We start from the raw sequence: 15,000 nt of genomic DNA, 5'->3' as shown, positions 1-15,000 counted from the left end.
TGCGTTTCACATAGGAATGTGTGTGTGTGTGTGTGTGTGTGTGTGTGTGTGTGTGTGTGTGTGTGTTGGTAATGTGGGAGGTGGGGAATCCAGGTGTGTGTGTGTGTGAGAGAGAGAGAGAGAGAGAGGGAGGGAGAGAGATTCTAAAAATTGATTTAACCTAGTAAGAGAGTAAATCTGCATAATATAATTTTCTCTTTAGTATGAATGAATAATACGATGATGCTCAGTCAACCTTATCTTGAATCATCCATCAGATTTGTTGAAACCTGAAAGTGCGGGATATATTTGGTAAAGAACAAACGTTCTCTCTCTCAGACCACTGACACACTTTGAACATTTAAATTCATTGTTGGATCCATTGGTTTCACTTTCAGACAAGGAGCAGATCCTAAAGAATTTCAGTCAAGGAACGTCAGCTATGGAGCAGTACAGTATTTTGGGACGGATTGGAGAAGGGGCACATGGCATTGTTTTGAAAGCCAAACATATTGAGGTGAGATATTGTCAAAGCTTGTGACCTATGGAATATATATATATGTAAATTATTTGCTCTATATATTCATTCTTATCATTTGGACATTGATCCTGTGTTGGTATTGATTGTATGATTATTGCTCTATATACAAATTACATTTAACATTTGCAATTTTTTATGAGACGCGTATTTCAGTTATGCTAAACTTAAAGGTTCATGTCCAAATTGAGCTATCTGCATTGTGGGAATATGTTTTTTTGTTTGTTTGTTTGTTTTTAATGTATTTTCTGCAAGGGACAGTTCACCAAAATTCATACATGTTTATTTTATTTTTACATGGTTTGTTCTGTAGATATGACTCAAATAGTCAAAATATCATTTATGTTCAATATTGTATCAGACAGGTCAAACGCACACACACACACACACACACACACACATACACACACACACACACACACACACACACACACACACACACACACACACACACACACACAAATATACAGTATATGCACAAGAGTGGTGGGCTTGTGGTTATGCACCAGATAAGGAAATAGGAAGTGAGAGTCCTGGGTTAGATGCCTGCATGGACTGGGATTTTTTTTTATTCCCATCTTCACTAGACATTGAATGTTTGTGTGGGTTGCTAGTCTTCTGCATGAGACAGTCAACCAAATTCCATGTAGGGCATACATTTAGTACAGAAAAAAACAACAAAAAAACACAACTGCAAATATGCTCTCATCAGATGATAGTAAAGCGGATACATTTGCAGACCACAAAACAAAACAAACACAAACAAAAAAAGACAGAAATAAACCTACACTATGGCAACAAGCTGCTCTTGCTGAATTTCCCACAACACAAAAATCTGTTGTGAAAGGTAAAGTTTTACGATCCAATACAATGCAGCAGAATGCAGTTGCAATACAATACAATACAATACAGTACACATACATAACACCCCTCTCCAACAGACGCACTTGTGTCTTATATAATTTATAAACACTTAGGTTTCATGAGAATAAAAATACTCAATTCTGTACAATTCTAGGCTGCGCAAACATGCAAACACACACACACAACTCACTTGCCTCTAGCCACACAAATGCACACACTCACACATATACAATATGCATGTGCAGAGACACAGACAGGCAGACAGACAGGCAGACAGACACACACACACACACACACACACACTTGATCATCAAATTCCGCAGAGTTGGAACTTAATTTTCATGTATATTAATTATTATGTGAATAGATCAACACCGGTTTGTATATCTTTTCTAATCATGTTTTGCAGAGTGGTGAAGTTGTGGCACTGAAAAAGGTGTCACTGAGGAACCCTGAGGAAGGCATCCCCAACACTGCTCTGAGGTAGGGTTTTACACCATATGAGTCCTGCTTCAGTTAATTATAAAAAAAAAAACACCAACAATTAAGGGCACAGAGACAGAGCATTCACACTTGCACACATAACATTAAAAAAAAAAAAAAAAAAAAAAAAAAAAAGAAGACTGGCCTGCCATCAGCATCTGTCAGCTACTGGAGTATCTGTGGCTGAAGGAAAGGGGTAAACAGAACCCCCCCCTCCCCACGCTACCCCATTATGCATTGTGTTATAATCTGTTTAGAAATGCTGACAGTGAAAAACTTAATCAAGAAAGAAAGAAAGAAAATATTTTTGCTGCATCCTTCCCAACAGTTTTCACTCTATGGTTTGATTAGAAAGAGAGAGAGAGAGAGAGAGAGAAGATTTCTGAATCAGTAGTCATTTGAAATCTGTCTTAAAACTGAAGAAATAACATGTAAATTCTTTTGCATTGTTTAGAGTTAGGAAGATATGTTTCAAAATGCGAGCATGCAGTCATCTTTGAATCCATGTCATGTTTATTGTTCTGTTGTATTTATTGATTGGTTTATTTATGTATTTGATATATCTACACACACACACACACACACGCTCACACACACACATATATAATGTATATATATACATTTTTACACACACACACACACACACACACACACACACACACACACACACATATATATATATATATATATATATATATATATATATATATATATATATATATACAAAGACGGGTGCAATAGCTGAGTGGTTAAAGCATTGAACTTTCAATCTGAGGGTCTGGAGTTTGAATCTCGGATGCGGCGCCTGCTTTGTAAAGGGTGGAGACTTTTCCAATCTCCCAGGTCAACGTATGCGCAGACTTGCTAGTGCCTGAACCCCCTTCATGTATATACGTGCACAGAAGATCAAATACGCATATTAAAAATCCTGTGATCCATGACAGTGTTCGGTGGCTTATGGAAACAAGAACATACCCAGCACACACACCTCCAAAAACAGAGTATGGCCGCCTACATGGTGGAGTAAATGAAAGAAAAGGTCATACATGTAAAATGTTACATGTCTGTATGAGTGTGTATGTGTGCGTGACTGAACCTGATTTAATGACACAGGAAATGAATGATGAGCGCCCACTGGCAGCCGACAGTCAGCTCTACCCAGGCAGGCAGCCTGTTGTGAAAATGACTCCATGTTTGTAAAGTGCTTAGAGTTTGGTCTCTGACCAAGGATAGACGCTATATAAATATACATATCACCATATCATCATGTACATATATATATATATAGACTGTATACAACCTGTCTTGTTTATCAGGGAAATCAAGGCTCTACAGCAAATTGAAGACAACCCGTATGTTGTTCGCCTCCGTGAAGTATTTCCCCATGGCTCCATGATTGTCCTCGTATTCGAGTACATGCTGTCTGACCTGTCCGAGGTCATCCGCAAGTCGGAGCGACCTCTCACCGAGGCCCAGGTCAAATCATACATGCTGATGTTGTTCAAAGGTCTTGCCTTCCTGCACGAAAACAACATCATGCATCGGGTAAGTGTGACACACTTGTGATGCTTTTATGAAGATATGGTTTGTTATGCTGGGAGCGTGCAAGAAAGGAAGGAAGGAATTTTGTTGAATGACCCATCAGAGATACTGGTTATTGTAGACGTGTGTAGCTGAGATATTAATTTTTGCATTTGAATATTATCATTAAAGAAAGAAAGAAAAAGAAAAAAAGAAAGGAAGAGGAAGGAAGGAAGGGGAGTTGTATGGTGAGTAGGAAGAAACAGAACAGATGGAGGCTGGAATCAAACATTAACATTTGAGAAAGCTTGAAGTACAGTTAAAAAAAAAAAAAAAAAAATCAAATCTTAGTATGTGTAAATTGGAAGTCTTTCATTGAACAAGGGACACACCTGGTGATCAATGTAAAAAAAAAAAAAAAAAAAAAAAAAAAATCAAAAGCATCAATGTCCCCAGTGACTGCAGATGACACACTTTCATGTAACTGAGGCTTCATTAACTCAATCAAAAATGATAGGCTGAACTGTAATAACATCACTACAACAAATGCATTTGATATAACGGCAATATTCTGTCTTTTATACCAGTGTAGTAGACCAGATAGTATTTATAATTTTTGTTAGACCGTTGGACGAAGTGTATGTGCACAGAATAAGCAAGTGCAGCGACAGCTTCACATAAGTTTCAACAGATTGATTTTAGGAAAAGTTCTAATCATTATACGTTAAGTATTAGACAGTCAGGCTAAGAAGTAAAAAAATAATAACCCGAAAACAAAGCAAAAAAAGACCCCAACCTAAAACAACAGCAACAACAATGCACCAACCGTGTAGGTGCAGAGGGAGAAAGATACTATCAAGTGTCTTTGAAATCGGTTTAGTTGATATCCCTGTGCCTACCACACAACTTTGTGCCATGAGGCAATGAGAGTGCTGTGCCAAGGGAAGAAACTCCGCAACATACACACACTCGCCACATAGAAATGTCAAAACAAAATTTTCCTTTTACTCATCATTTCCAGAAATGTGATGAAAAGATTCTTAGGATATCATTTCATCCAAATCAATCTTTTTTTTTCCCCTTCATTTGAAGTGACCTGGTACAGGTGAAAAAAAAACAACAAAACAGTGCAGAGGCAAATCCCACGTTCAGATCCTGATCAGTTCAACAAAAACAAAAAAAAATGAAATTTAAAAAAATCATGAAAACACGTAAGTCGCAGAACGTTATGGATGAGGGGCACATAGTGATTATCCAAATTGAAACAAAGTACTGAAATTTTCAGAAAACAATGCCTTTGATTTATATTATGTGAACACTACTTTGTTTTACTTTTTGTTGTGAAAAAAATTAAACAACAAAAAATGCAACAAAATCTTAAACTTAAAGCATCAGATATACAGGATTTTTTAAATTTTATTTATTTTTTTATTTTTTTACTACTGAGGAAAAAAAATTATTGAACACTGAATATTCAGCAGCATTAGATTTTTCAATTGATTAAAAAAAAAAATAAAAAAATAAAAAAATTAAGGTAACTCGACATCACTGTTATCGTCATCCAAATCCGTATTGATTTCGTTTGCAATATCAGCAAGCAGATGTTCATTGTTTAGAAACTGGGTCAAGATCGACATCAGACTCATCTCACTTCAGATTTTCAGGAAACACAACTAGATTTAATACAGCCTAGGTATCATATTTTTCATATACAGGGATTGGAATAACATTGTGCTTTATAGTATCAGTTTCAGTCATTATAGTCTGTCTGTTCATTTTGTCTTGTGAATGGGTCTGGTATGTTTTTTGTGAAGAGTACAAGTGTTCGTGACAGTGTGGAGAAAGTGTGTGTGGGGGAGGGGGGGGTGGGGGGGGGGGTGGTGCTAATGTGATGGATAGAGAAGCACAGAAGTCTGGCTGAGTTGTATGAATGTTGTGTTTTGAGCAAAGCGAGAATGAGTTTTATGGATACAGTGCATGTTCTTGCAAATGATCATGAACTGCCATCTGTCTAGCTGGCATTTCTGCATGCCAAAATGTTCCACTGACAGAACAACATTTTTCTGTCAGCAAACATGCAAACAAATTCTCTATTTCAGATAATTAAAAAAAATTCTTGTGTCTTGCATCAAGTATCTAGTACCCTTTAAGGCCCATTAACTTATTTGCTTAAGATCATCAAACACTTGATCACCAGCATAAATTCTTTGTAGAAATTCACACTATAAACATCCTAAACACAAATGTTATTTTGTTTTGATGATTTATGAATATTGAGCTTGTGAACCAGATGGTAACCATTTATCAAGAAACATTCCAGAATTGTCATGTAAATTCTGAATCATGTTCATGAATTAAAAAGAACTCCAACTACTCACACATAAAGGTTTTTGATGATTAAACGTTTGCTTTTTTGTCATCTGGCACATTTCATACTGTAACTGCATGGTGCAGGGGAGACAACTAATAATCACATTGACACTGACCAGGAATTGAAATTTTGATTATGGATAAGTGATGGGTATTTGTGTCAAATATTTGGAAAAAAAAAAAAAAAAAAAAAAAAGAAAGAAGGGAAAAAAAAGAGAAGAAAATTCATAATAATTTGGTGAGAGAAGCTCAATGACAAATGATTACATGAAGATAAGTTCTGCTTTGAAACTGAACCCTGACCGTGATCATCAAAGGCATATCTAACATTATCACACCATAGGAAAAGTCAAAAGTGCATAAGTATTTTTTGCAGTGGAAGAAAATACATAAATACACACACATATACAAACACACACACACACACACACACACACACAAATATCACCCAGTACACACTCACTCACACACACATATAAAAACATCCCAACCCCACCCCACCACCCACACACCTTGTTTTATGACTGACAGTAACATTGTCGCTGTTCTGTCATCCCCTACCCCCCTCCTCCCCCACCCCCACTCCCCCTCCCCCACCCCCCACACCCCATCAGGACCTGAAGCCAGCCAACCTGTTGATCAGCTCCACAGGGCACCTCAAGTTGGCCGACTTTGGCCTGGCCCGCGTCTTCCAGAACCAAGGGGAGCGCCAGTACAGCCATCAGGTGGCCACAAGGTGAGAGGTATGAATGATGACTGCCCTGTTGACTGGTCAGACACCACAAGGTGAGAGGTGTGAATGATAACTGCCCTGTGGACTGGTCAGACACCACAAGGTGAGAGGTGTGAATGATGACTGCCCTGTTGACTGGTCAGACACCACAAGGTGAGAGGTGTGAATGATAACTGCCCTGTTGACTGGTCAGACACCACAAGGTGAGAGGTGTGAATGATAACTGCCCTGTTGACTGGTCAGACACCACAAGGTGAGAGGTGTGAATGATGACTGCCCTGTTGACTGGTCAGACACCACAAGGTGAGAGGTGTGAATGATAACTGCCCTGTTGACTGGTCAGACACCACAAGGTGAGAGGTATGAATGATAACTGCCCTGTTGACTGGTCAGACACCACAAGGTGAGAGGTATGAATGATGACTGCCCTGTTGACTGGTCAGACACCACAAGGTGAGAGGTGTGAATGATGACTGCCCTGTTGACTGGTCAGACACCACAAGGTGAGAGGTATGAATGATGACTGCCCTGTGGACTGGTCAGACACCACAAGGTGAGAGGTATGAATGATGACTGCCCTGTTGACTGGTCAGACACCACAAGGTGAGAGGTGTGAATGATAACTGCCCTGTGGACTGGTCAGACACCACAAGGTGAGAGGTGTGAATGATGACTGCCCTGTTGACTGGTCAGACACCACAAGGTGAGAGGTATGAATGATGACTGCCCTGTGGACTGGTCAGACACCACAAGGTGAGAGGTATGAATGATGACTGCCCTGTTGACTGGTCAGACACCACAAGGTGAGAGGTGTGAATGATAACTGCCCTGTGGACTGGTCAGACACCACAAGGTGAGAGGTGTGAATGATGACTGCCCTGTTGACTGGTCAGACACCACAAGGTGAGAGGTGTGAATGATAACTGCCCTGTGGACTGGTCAGACACCACAAGGTGAGAGGTGTGAATGATGACTGCCCTGTGGACTGGTCAGACACCACAAGGTGAGAGGTGTGAATGATAACTGCCCTGTGGACTGGTCAGACACCACAAGGTGAGAGGTGTGAATGATAACTGCCCTGTTGACTGGTCAGACACCACAAGGTGAGAGGTATGAATGATGACTGCCCTGTTGACTGGTCAGACACCACAAGGTGAGAGGTGTGAATGATAACTGCCCTGTGGACTGGTCAGACACCACAAGGTGAGAGGTGTGAATGATAACTGCCCTGTGGACTGGTCAGACACCACAAGGTGAGAGGTATGAATGATGACTGCCCTGTTGACTGGTCAGACACCACAAGGTGAGAGGTGTGAATGATAACTGCCCTGTGGACTGGTCAGACACCACAAGGTGAGAGGTGTGAATGATGACTGCCCTGTTGACTGGTCAGACACCACAAGGTGAGAGGTATGAATGATAACTGCCCTGTGGACTGGTCAGACACCACAAGGTGAGAGGTATGAATGATAACTGCCCTGTGGACTGGTCAGACACCACAAGGTGAGAGGTATGAATGATAACTGCCCTGTGGACTGGTCAGACACCACAAGGTGAGAGGTGTGAATGATGACTGCCCTGTGGACTGGTCAGACACCACAAGGTGAGAGGTGTGAATGATGACTGCCCTGTTGACTGGTCAGACACCACAAGGTGAGAGGTGTGAATGATGACTGCCCTGTGGACTGGTCAGACACCACAAGGTGAGAGGTATGAATGATGACTGCCCTGTGGACTGGTCAGACACCACAAGGTGAGAGGTGTGAATGATGACTGCCCTGTTGACTGGTCAGACACCACAAGGTGAGAGGTATGAATGATGACTGCCCTGTGGACTGGTCAGACGCCACAAGGTGAGAGGTGTGAATGATGACTGCCCTGTTGACTGGTCAGACACCACAAGGTGAGAGGTATGAATGATGACTGCCCTGTGGACTGGTCAGACACCACAAGGTGAGAGGTGTGAATGATAACTGCCCTGTGGACTGGTCAGACACCACAAGGTGAGAGGTGTGAATGATAACTGCCCTGTGGACTGGTCAGACACCACAAGGTGAGAGGTGTGAATGATAACTGCCCTGTGGACTGGTCAGACACCACAAGGTGAGAGGTGTGAATGATAACTGCCCTGGTGACTGGTCAGACACCACAAGGTGAGAGGTGTGAATGATGACTGCCCTGTTGACTGGTCAGACACCACAAGGTGAGAGGTGTGAATGATAACTGCCCTGTTGACTGGTCAGACACCACAAGGTGAGAGGTGTGAATGATGACTGCCCTGTTGACTGGTCAGACACCACAAGGTGAGAGGTGTGAATGATGACTGCCCTGTGGACTGGTCAGACACCACAAGGTGAGAGGTGTGAATGATAACTGCCCTGTGGACTGGTCAGACACCACAAGGTGAGAGGTGTGAATGATAACTGCCCTGGTGACTGGTCAGACACCACAAGGTGAGAGGTGTGAATGATGACTGCCCTGTTGACTGGTCAGACACCACAAGGTGAGAGGTGTGAATGATAACTGCCCTGTTGACTGGTCAGACACCACAAGGTGAGAGGTGTGAATGATGACTGCCCTGTTGACTGGTCAGACACCACAAGGTGAGAGGTGTGAATGATAACTGCCCTGTGGACTGGTCAGACACCACAAGGTGAGAGGTATGAATGATAACTGCCCTGTTGACTGGTCAGACACCACAAGGTGAGAGGTGTGAATGATAACTGCCCTGTTGACTGGTCAGACACCACAAGGTGAGAGGTGTGAATGATAACTGCCCTGTGGACTGGTCAGACACCACAAGGTGAGAGGTGTGAATGATGACTGCCCTGTGGACTGGTCAGACACCACAAGGTGAGAGGTGTGAATGATGACTGCCCTGTTGACTGGTCAGACACCACAAGGTGAGAGGTATGAATGATAACTGCCCTGTTGACTGGTCAGACACCACAAGGTGAGAGGTGTGAATGATGACTGCCCTGTTGACTGGTCAGACACCACAAGGTGAGAGGTGTGAATGATGACTGCCCTGTTGACTGGTCAGACACCACAAGGTGAGAGGTGTGAATGATGACTGCCCTGTTGACTGGTCAGACACCACAAGGTATTAAAAGTAACTGCCCTGTTTCAGTTTCAGTTTCTCAAGGAGGAGTCACTGCATTCAAACAAGTTCATATACGCTAAACCGCATCTGCTAGGCAGATGCCTGACTGCAGCATAACCCAACGCACTTGTCAGGCCTTGAATGCTTGCTTTATATATTTATATACCTGTTAGAGAGGAGTTCTTTCACAGAATTTTGCCAGAGGACAACACTTCTGTTGCCCAAGGCTCTTTCTCAGCGCATCAAGTGTGTGCTGCACACGGGACCTCGGTTTATTATCTCATCCAAAAGACTAGACGCTCAGTTTGATTTTCCAGTCAAACTTGGGAGAAATGGTGAGAGTGCAGTTCAAACCCAGACCCTCACGGGCACTGTATCGGCAGATAAGTATCTTCACCATTCTGCCACCTTCCTCCTAGGTGGAGACCAAAAATAACCACTCTTTGGACTGTGCAGATGCTTCAAGGTGCGAGTTGGAAAGCAACCATTCTGTGGACTGGTCAGAAATCTGTAGGGGAAGCAAGAAACAACAACAACAACAACAAACCACTCTGTTAACTAGTCAGACACAAGGTGTGACAAAATAACCACTCTTGCCTGGTTAGAAGCAACAAGGTGGCAAGTGTAAGGTATACTGGTCAGACAGATAATAGTCAGTCCATCTATCCAGCCAGCCAGCAGTCTGCTTCTTCTGTTCCTGTGTTCTGTGAGTGAAAAATGGGTAGTTGGGTGGTCACCTTACTCATCTAGCACTGTGACAATACAATACAATGTTTTTGTTCTGATTCTGTCTGTATTCAGGTGGTACAGAGCTCCTGAACTTCTTTATGGTGCTCGGAAATATGATGAAGGAGTTGACCTTTGGTGAGTCAGTGGATACACCCCAATCCCCCCCCCCCACACACACACATACACATGCACAAATGTATGGGTGCACACACACACACACACACAGATTGATTGAATGGTATGTAAACAGACAAACACATAGGCACAACAATGACATTGCTATCATGAACAACAAATAAAGGAGAGTGAGAAAGAGAGGGGCTGGTTGGTAGGTACACTGAAAAAGAGACACAGGCACAGCGAGAGAGAGAGAGAGAGAGAGAGAGAGAGAAAGAGAGAGGGAGAGAGAGAACTCAGACTCAAACTCAAACTTGAAACCAGACTCGAATGTTTTAATGATATGGTCATTCTGCCTCTGTCAAGTGGGCATGTGGGGGAGGGGGATATACAAAAGCACATACAAGGATAAGCAATACATTGGAGAGAGAGAGAGAGAGACCCACCAAAAAATAAAACATCACAAACAAACTGATTGTATCATTGTCCTTTGAGTAGATAGTGACCCAATGCTGGATCCAGAATGAGATTAACATTTCTCTCTGCAGCTACTTAAGAAAAGTGACTTAAAAAAACACAAAAAAAACCCCAACACAAAACACTGTATGATTTCCAAATATTGTGTTTTCCGAAACAAGCAAGTGTGTGTGTTGCAGGGCTGCTGGGTGTATATTTGGAGAACTTCTGAACAACTCGCCAGTGTTTCCAGTAAGTCAGTGGTTATAGTGTTTACCAGTTTCTTTTAACTATGACCCATTTATGAAAAACAGGCTGACTCCTTGATCGCTAGATAAACAGTTTCAGGAGGCTTTGGTGTCGCGTGACCCCCTCCCAATGGTGATGACTATCATGATAGAGTGTTAGGTGTGGCTGTACAGGACAGTACGGCTGTGGCACACCCTCCCTCACTGCACAGGTGACGTCTGATGCTGGTCTGTCTGTCAGATTTTAGGCCTTTCTCAGTCGCTTAAGTTCAAAACGCAGGGCATGCATCTCTTCTACCTTTGAAAGGCCTTTCTGCAGCATCTGCCTCCACACTGAGGCCACAGCTTCCCTGGTGAACAGGTTGATGTTAAGGATTGCTAGACAAGCACATCGATTAAACCAGATTCAAACAGTATTATTTCATCCAGGGGAAGAAAAAAAAAGAAAAAAAAAAAAGAAGACGATGAAGATGGGAAACAAGAAACCTATTGTACCACACATAAAGTCTTTAACCCTTTCACCACCAAGCTCGCATTTATGCACAGGTGTGGTAGAGGACCCATGTCACTGAAAGGTGACCATTCATTGGTCTGTTATCCATGAACCTACTGCTCTTAACCCTTTCGCTGCCAGGAAAATAAGATTTAAGTGAAATCTATTTGCCAGGTTTTTTTCACAAAAAATGGGTATACATTTTTTTAAAATTCTGTGCTCTTTGTTATTGGAAAAAGACCTATAAAAGTATATATTTTCTGAAAGGTAAATGAATAAAGAACACAAAACACATAATGTTTTCCCGTTTTATATATTTTTAGTGACATGCTGTTGTTTTGAAATCAGTGTTTTGTTTTTTGTCACATTTTCAACTTGTTCATTACTAACATTAGTCAGGTAATTTGCACTAAAATATCATATTTTCTGGATATCTGCATACACAAAATCATACTAGAACAACCACAATAAAAAAAAAAAGAAAAAAAAAAGAGATATACAATGCATTGTGACTTCTCCAAGTGATAATGTGGATGAGAGGCCACACCCCCTCAGTCTTCACCCCCATCCTCTTCACCCCTCTCACATGGTCACTTTATGCAGTTCTCATCAGACCGCGTTGGCTGAGTGCCAAGAAAATTGCTCACACTGTCCTGCTAATAATTCAGTCACTCTCTGTCGTCTGCTAAGGTTTGCACAGCCAGCATCACTCACTGATATTCGTATCTTGGCCACTCTCTTGATTGCTCCCTTTATTTTCAATCAGATCGTCCTATAAATGTTCATCACTGTCTTCTTCGAGTTTACACTTCAATTCTTTCTGAGCATCAGCAAAAGACAGCAATCTTGGTTGATTTAGTTCACTACGATTGCATGTCTTGAGCACGGTGTCAGTCCGACATTTTGTTGAGCGAGCGAGGAGAGGAGCCAGGCAAACACCGGGACAGTAACCCAACCAAAACATTCAAATAAAGGACTGCCTCATGACGTAGATGGGGTTTCTAGCTATGAATAGAATCCAGAAAGATTCCCCAAGCTAAAGCTACCAGCATTTTTGCCAACGAACTGAACGCAAAACAGGGAAAAGTCAGAATATTTCGATGACAAGTTATCTCGTCATTGTGGCAGCGAAGCGTACATGCTTGCCATGACAAGTTATCTCGTCATATAGGCAGCCTAGGGGTTAATGTTCGGTGGTAGGATAGGCCATATTTTCTGTACATCGCAGGGGGAATCCCCAGTTATTCTTAGCCATTGTCTTTTCTGTGTTTATACCACAAGGAAATTTTGTACTCTAAATTAACTGGCGGTGAAAGGGTTAACAGTAAAAAGACTTACCATATGCACTTGAAGTGAAGTACAATGTGTGGCTTTACTTTGAAGGCTTTAAACAATGTGAAGTGAAATATTCTGGGGAGAAACCATAGACTCAGTATGTGTTGTACTGACTACAGGGTGCTTTGGCCCATAAGGTTCATTCTACAAATTTGAAAGAAATTTCCTAGTATGGCGCGCATCAAAACCATAAATAAGAAGTCGAGGATTGATGGGTTGATCGCTGTCATAGCCATTTTGAAAGGATGTCAAAGCCTTGATGTTATCACCGAACTCTCTTCATATGTCATCTTCTTTCTTGTCTGCTCTGTCAGTCTCTGCCTTCTTGAATCCGTTCTGTCTACCCCCCCCCCCCCCCCCACCCCCCCCACACACACCCAGCCCCCTCCACCCCTAGTGAGCAGTTTGTGAGCTGTTTTATTTTGATTTATTGGAAGGTTTGATTCTTTATCATTGCCATGAATGTCATGCTCCTAGATCTTTTGGTTGACCTTGACCTTGATGCAATTTTGATTCATGACAGTGGTTTGGCAGATTTCAACTGTGCGTTAGGCACACTACATTGTAAAAGCACGTGGGTTGAAATTCAGCAAAAAATGAAATATTGCACCAGTTGAGCAAGAAAAAGGTTTCACATTATAGTTGATAACGTGCTTGCCTCCAAAAATTCAAATGCGTGCGCAAAAATGATCCAGCCCACAAACTGAGTGCAATGCCATACATAGAAGCCAGCCATTCCACCCCTTTCATGGAAAAGACACACAAGAAAGCCTCTGCTAAGTGTCAGAGCCCTCATTTTGTATTTATGCGTGCATGCTGAAGATCAAATGTAAGATTCCATATCTATATTAGAAGTCAGTGGGTAACAGAATTGCAGACATTCTTAGCACACACCAACTATGATACCAACTATGATAAAATCATCAGGATTTCTTTCTTTTCTTTTTTTTTCTTTTTTTTTTCTTTTTTGTTTTAGTATGTGTGTATTACAAACAATGTTGTTTTATTAGCAACTTGTATATTGCGTGCAAAATAACATTTACATTATTATCTCTGATCCTTTTGCTGATGATTTGCACAGAACTCACACATACTTTATTTTCCAGGCCTACAACTCAAACTCAAACACTATAATACTTTACCTGAGAGAGAGAGAGAGAGAGAGAGAGAGAGAGAGCAAAAGGAAAGGGTATGTGTATGAGTATCAGACAATTTGGAGACAATGTGCAAAGTTTGTTAACTCACTGAGTACTGTCAGGTAGCTCCCCTGACTTTCCCCACAGACGACCCACCTGTATAGGTAAGAAATAAAATCCCCAAAAAACAAATGTTAGAATGTATGAACTGAAAACTTCAAAATTAATCAGTAAGATAACAAATTAGTTGGGGACAAAATAGAAAACTTCCTCCCTTCTTATGCTATCACTCAGTGAGATGATGAAAATATCCATATTTTTTGTTCGAAATTAAAATTTGTACACACAAATGACATGTAAACTTATCCAGGCAAGCACAAAAACTTTAAACAGATTAAATTCAGAACATTATACAGCCATGAAAGGGCCCGTTTGTCTGATTCTGTTGCCTGCCTTGTGACTGGGACGAAACTGGGTCAGATGCCATTGTCAACACACACTGTTCATGTGAACCAGTCACTGTGAAAATAACTCTCCTGCTCGCGAGCACAACAACACACACTGCATTTATTGTTCGCAGTGGAGAGTGGAAAGGTCAGTTAAGATATTCTTAGTTCATAATGTCATTTTGGAAGTTGGGTGCCACTCCAAATATCCAAAGCTATCTAAGGCCCCAATCGGTGCCCTTCATCTGAGATGGTTGTAAACAGTAGGGCTTCAATCGGGGCCTTTGTCTGGAGTGAGTTAACCTCTGTGCACACTGATGACAGTTGTATGTATGTTAATATATGTGTATCAGATGGAGTGGTGGCCTAGTGGTAATGTGTCTGCCGAGGCAGGGAGAGAATCTGAACACATGGGATCAAATCCCACATTCACAAATATTTTTTCCCAT

The 15,000-nt window shown here is 41.6% G+C and overlaps 1 protein-coding gene across 2 annotated transcripts in view; it reads left to right on the top strand.

The window, feature by feature from the left end:
* LOC143285144 (cyclin-dependent kinase 20-like) overlaps nt 1-15,000 on the top strand; it is a 28,156-nt gene that overhangs the window by 5,825 nt on the left and 7,331 nt on the right. For both annotated transcript variants that reach the window (XM_076592372.1, XM_076592370.1), the window contains exons 2-7: nt 378-496; nt 1,791-1,864; nt 3,181-3,409; nt 6,370-6,491; nt 10,393-10,455; nt 11,094-11,145. In XM_076592372.1, coding sequence (XP_076448487.1) covers nt 422-496; nt 1,791-1,864; nt 3,181-3,409; nt 6,370-6,491; nt 10,393-10,455; nt 11,094-11,145 — 615 coding nt within the window. In that variant the 5' untranslated portion in view covers nt 378-421. The remainder of the gene's footprint in view (nt 1-377; nt 497-1,790; nt 1,865-3,180; nt 3,410-6,369; nt 6,492-10,392; nt 10,456-11,093; nt 11,146-15,000) is intronic.

This window comes from Babylonia areolata, chromosome 8, assembly GCF_041734735.1.
Source record: "Babylonia areolata isolate BAREFJ2019XMU chromosome 8, ASM4173473v1, whole genome shotgun sequence".
Lineage (NCBI taxonomy): Eukaryota > Metazoa > Mollusca > Gastropoda > Neogastropoda > Buccinidae > Babylonia > Babylonia areolata.
The sequence above is the reverse complement of the archived record's forward strand: the minus strand, read 5'-3'. Positions and strand labels throughout refer to the sequence as shown.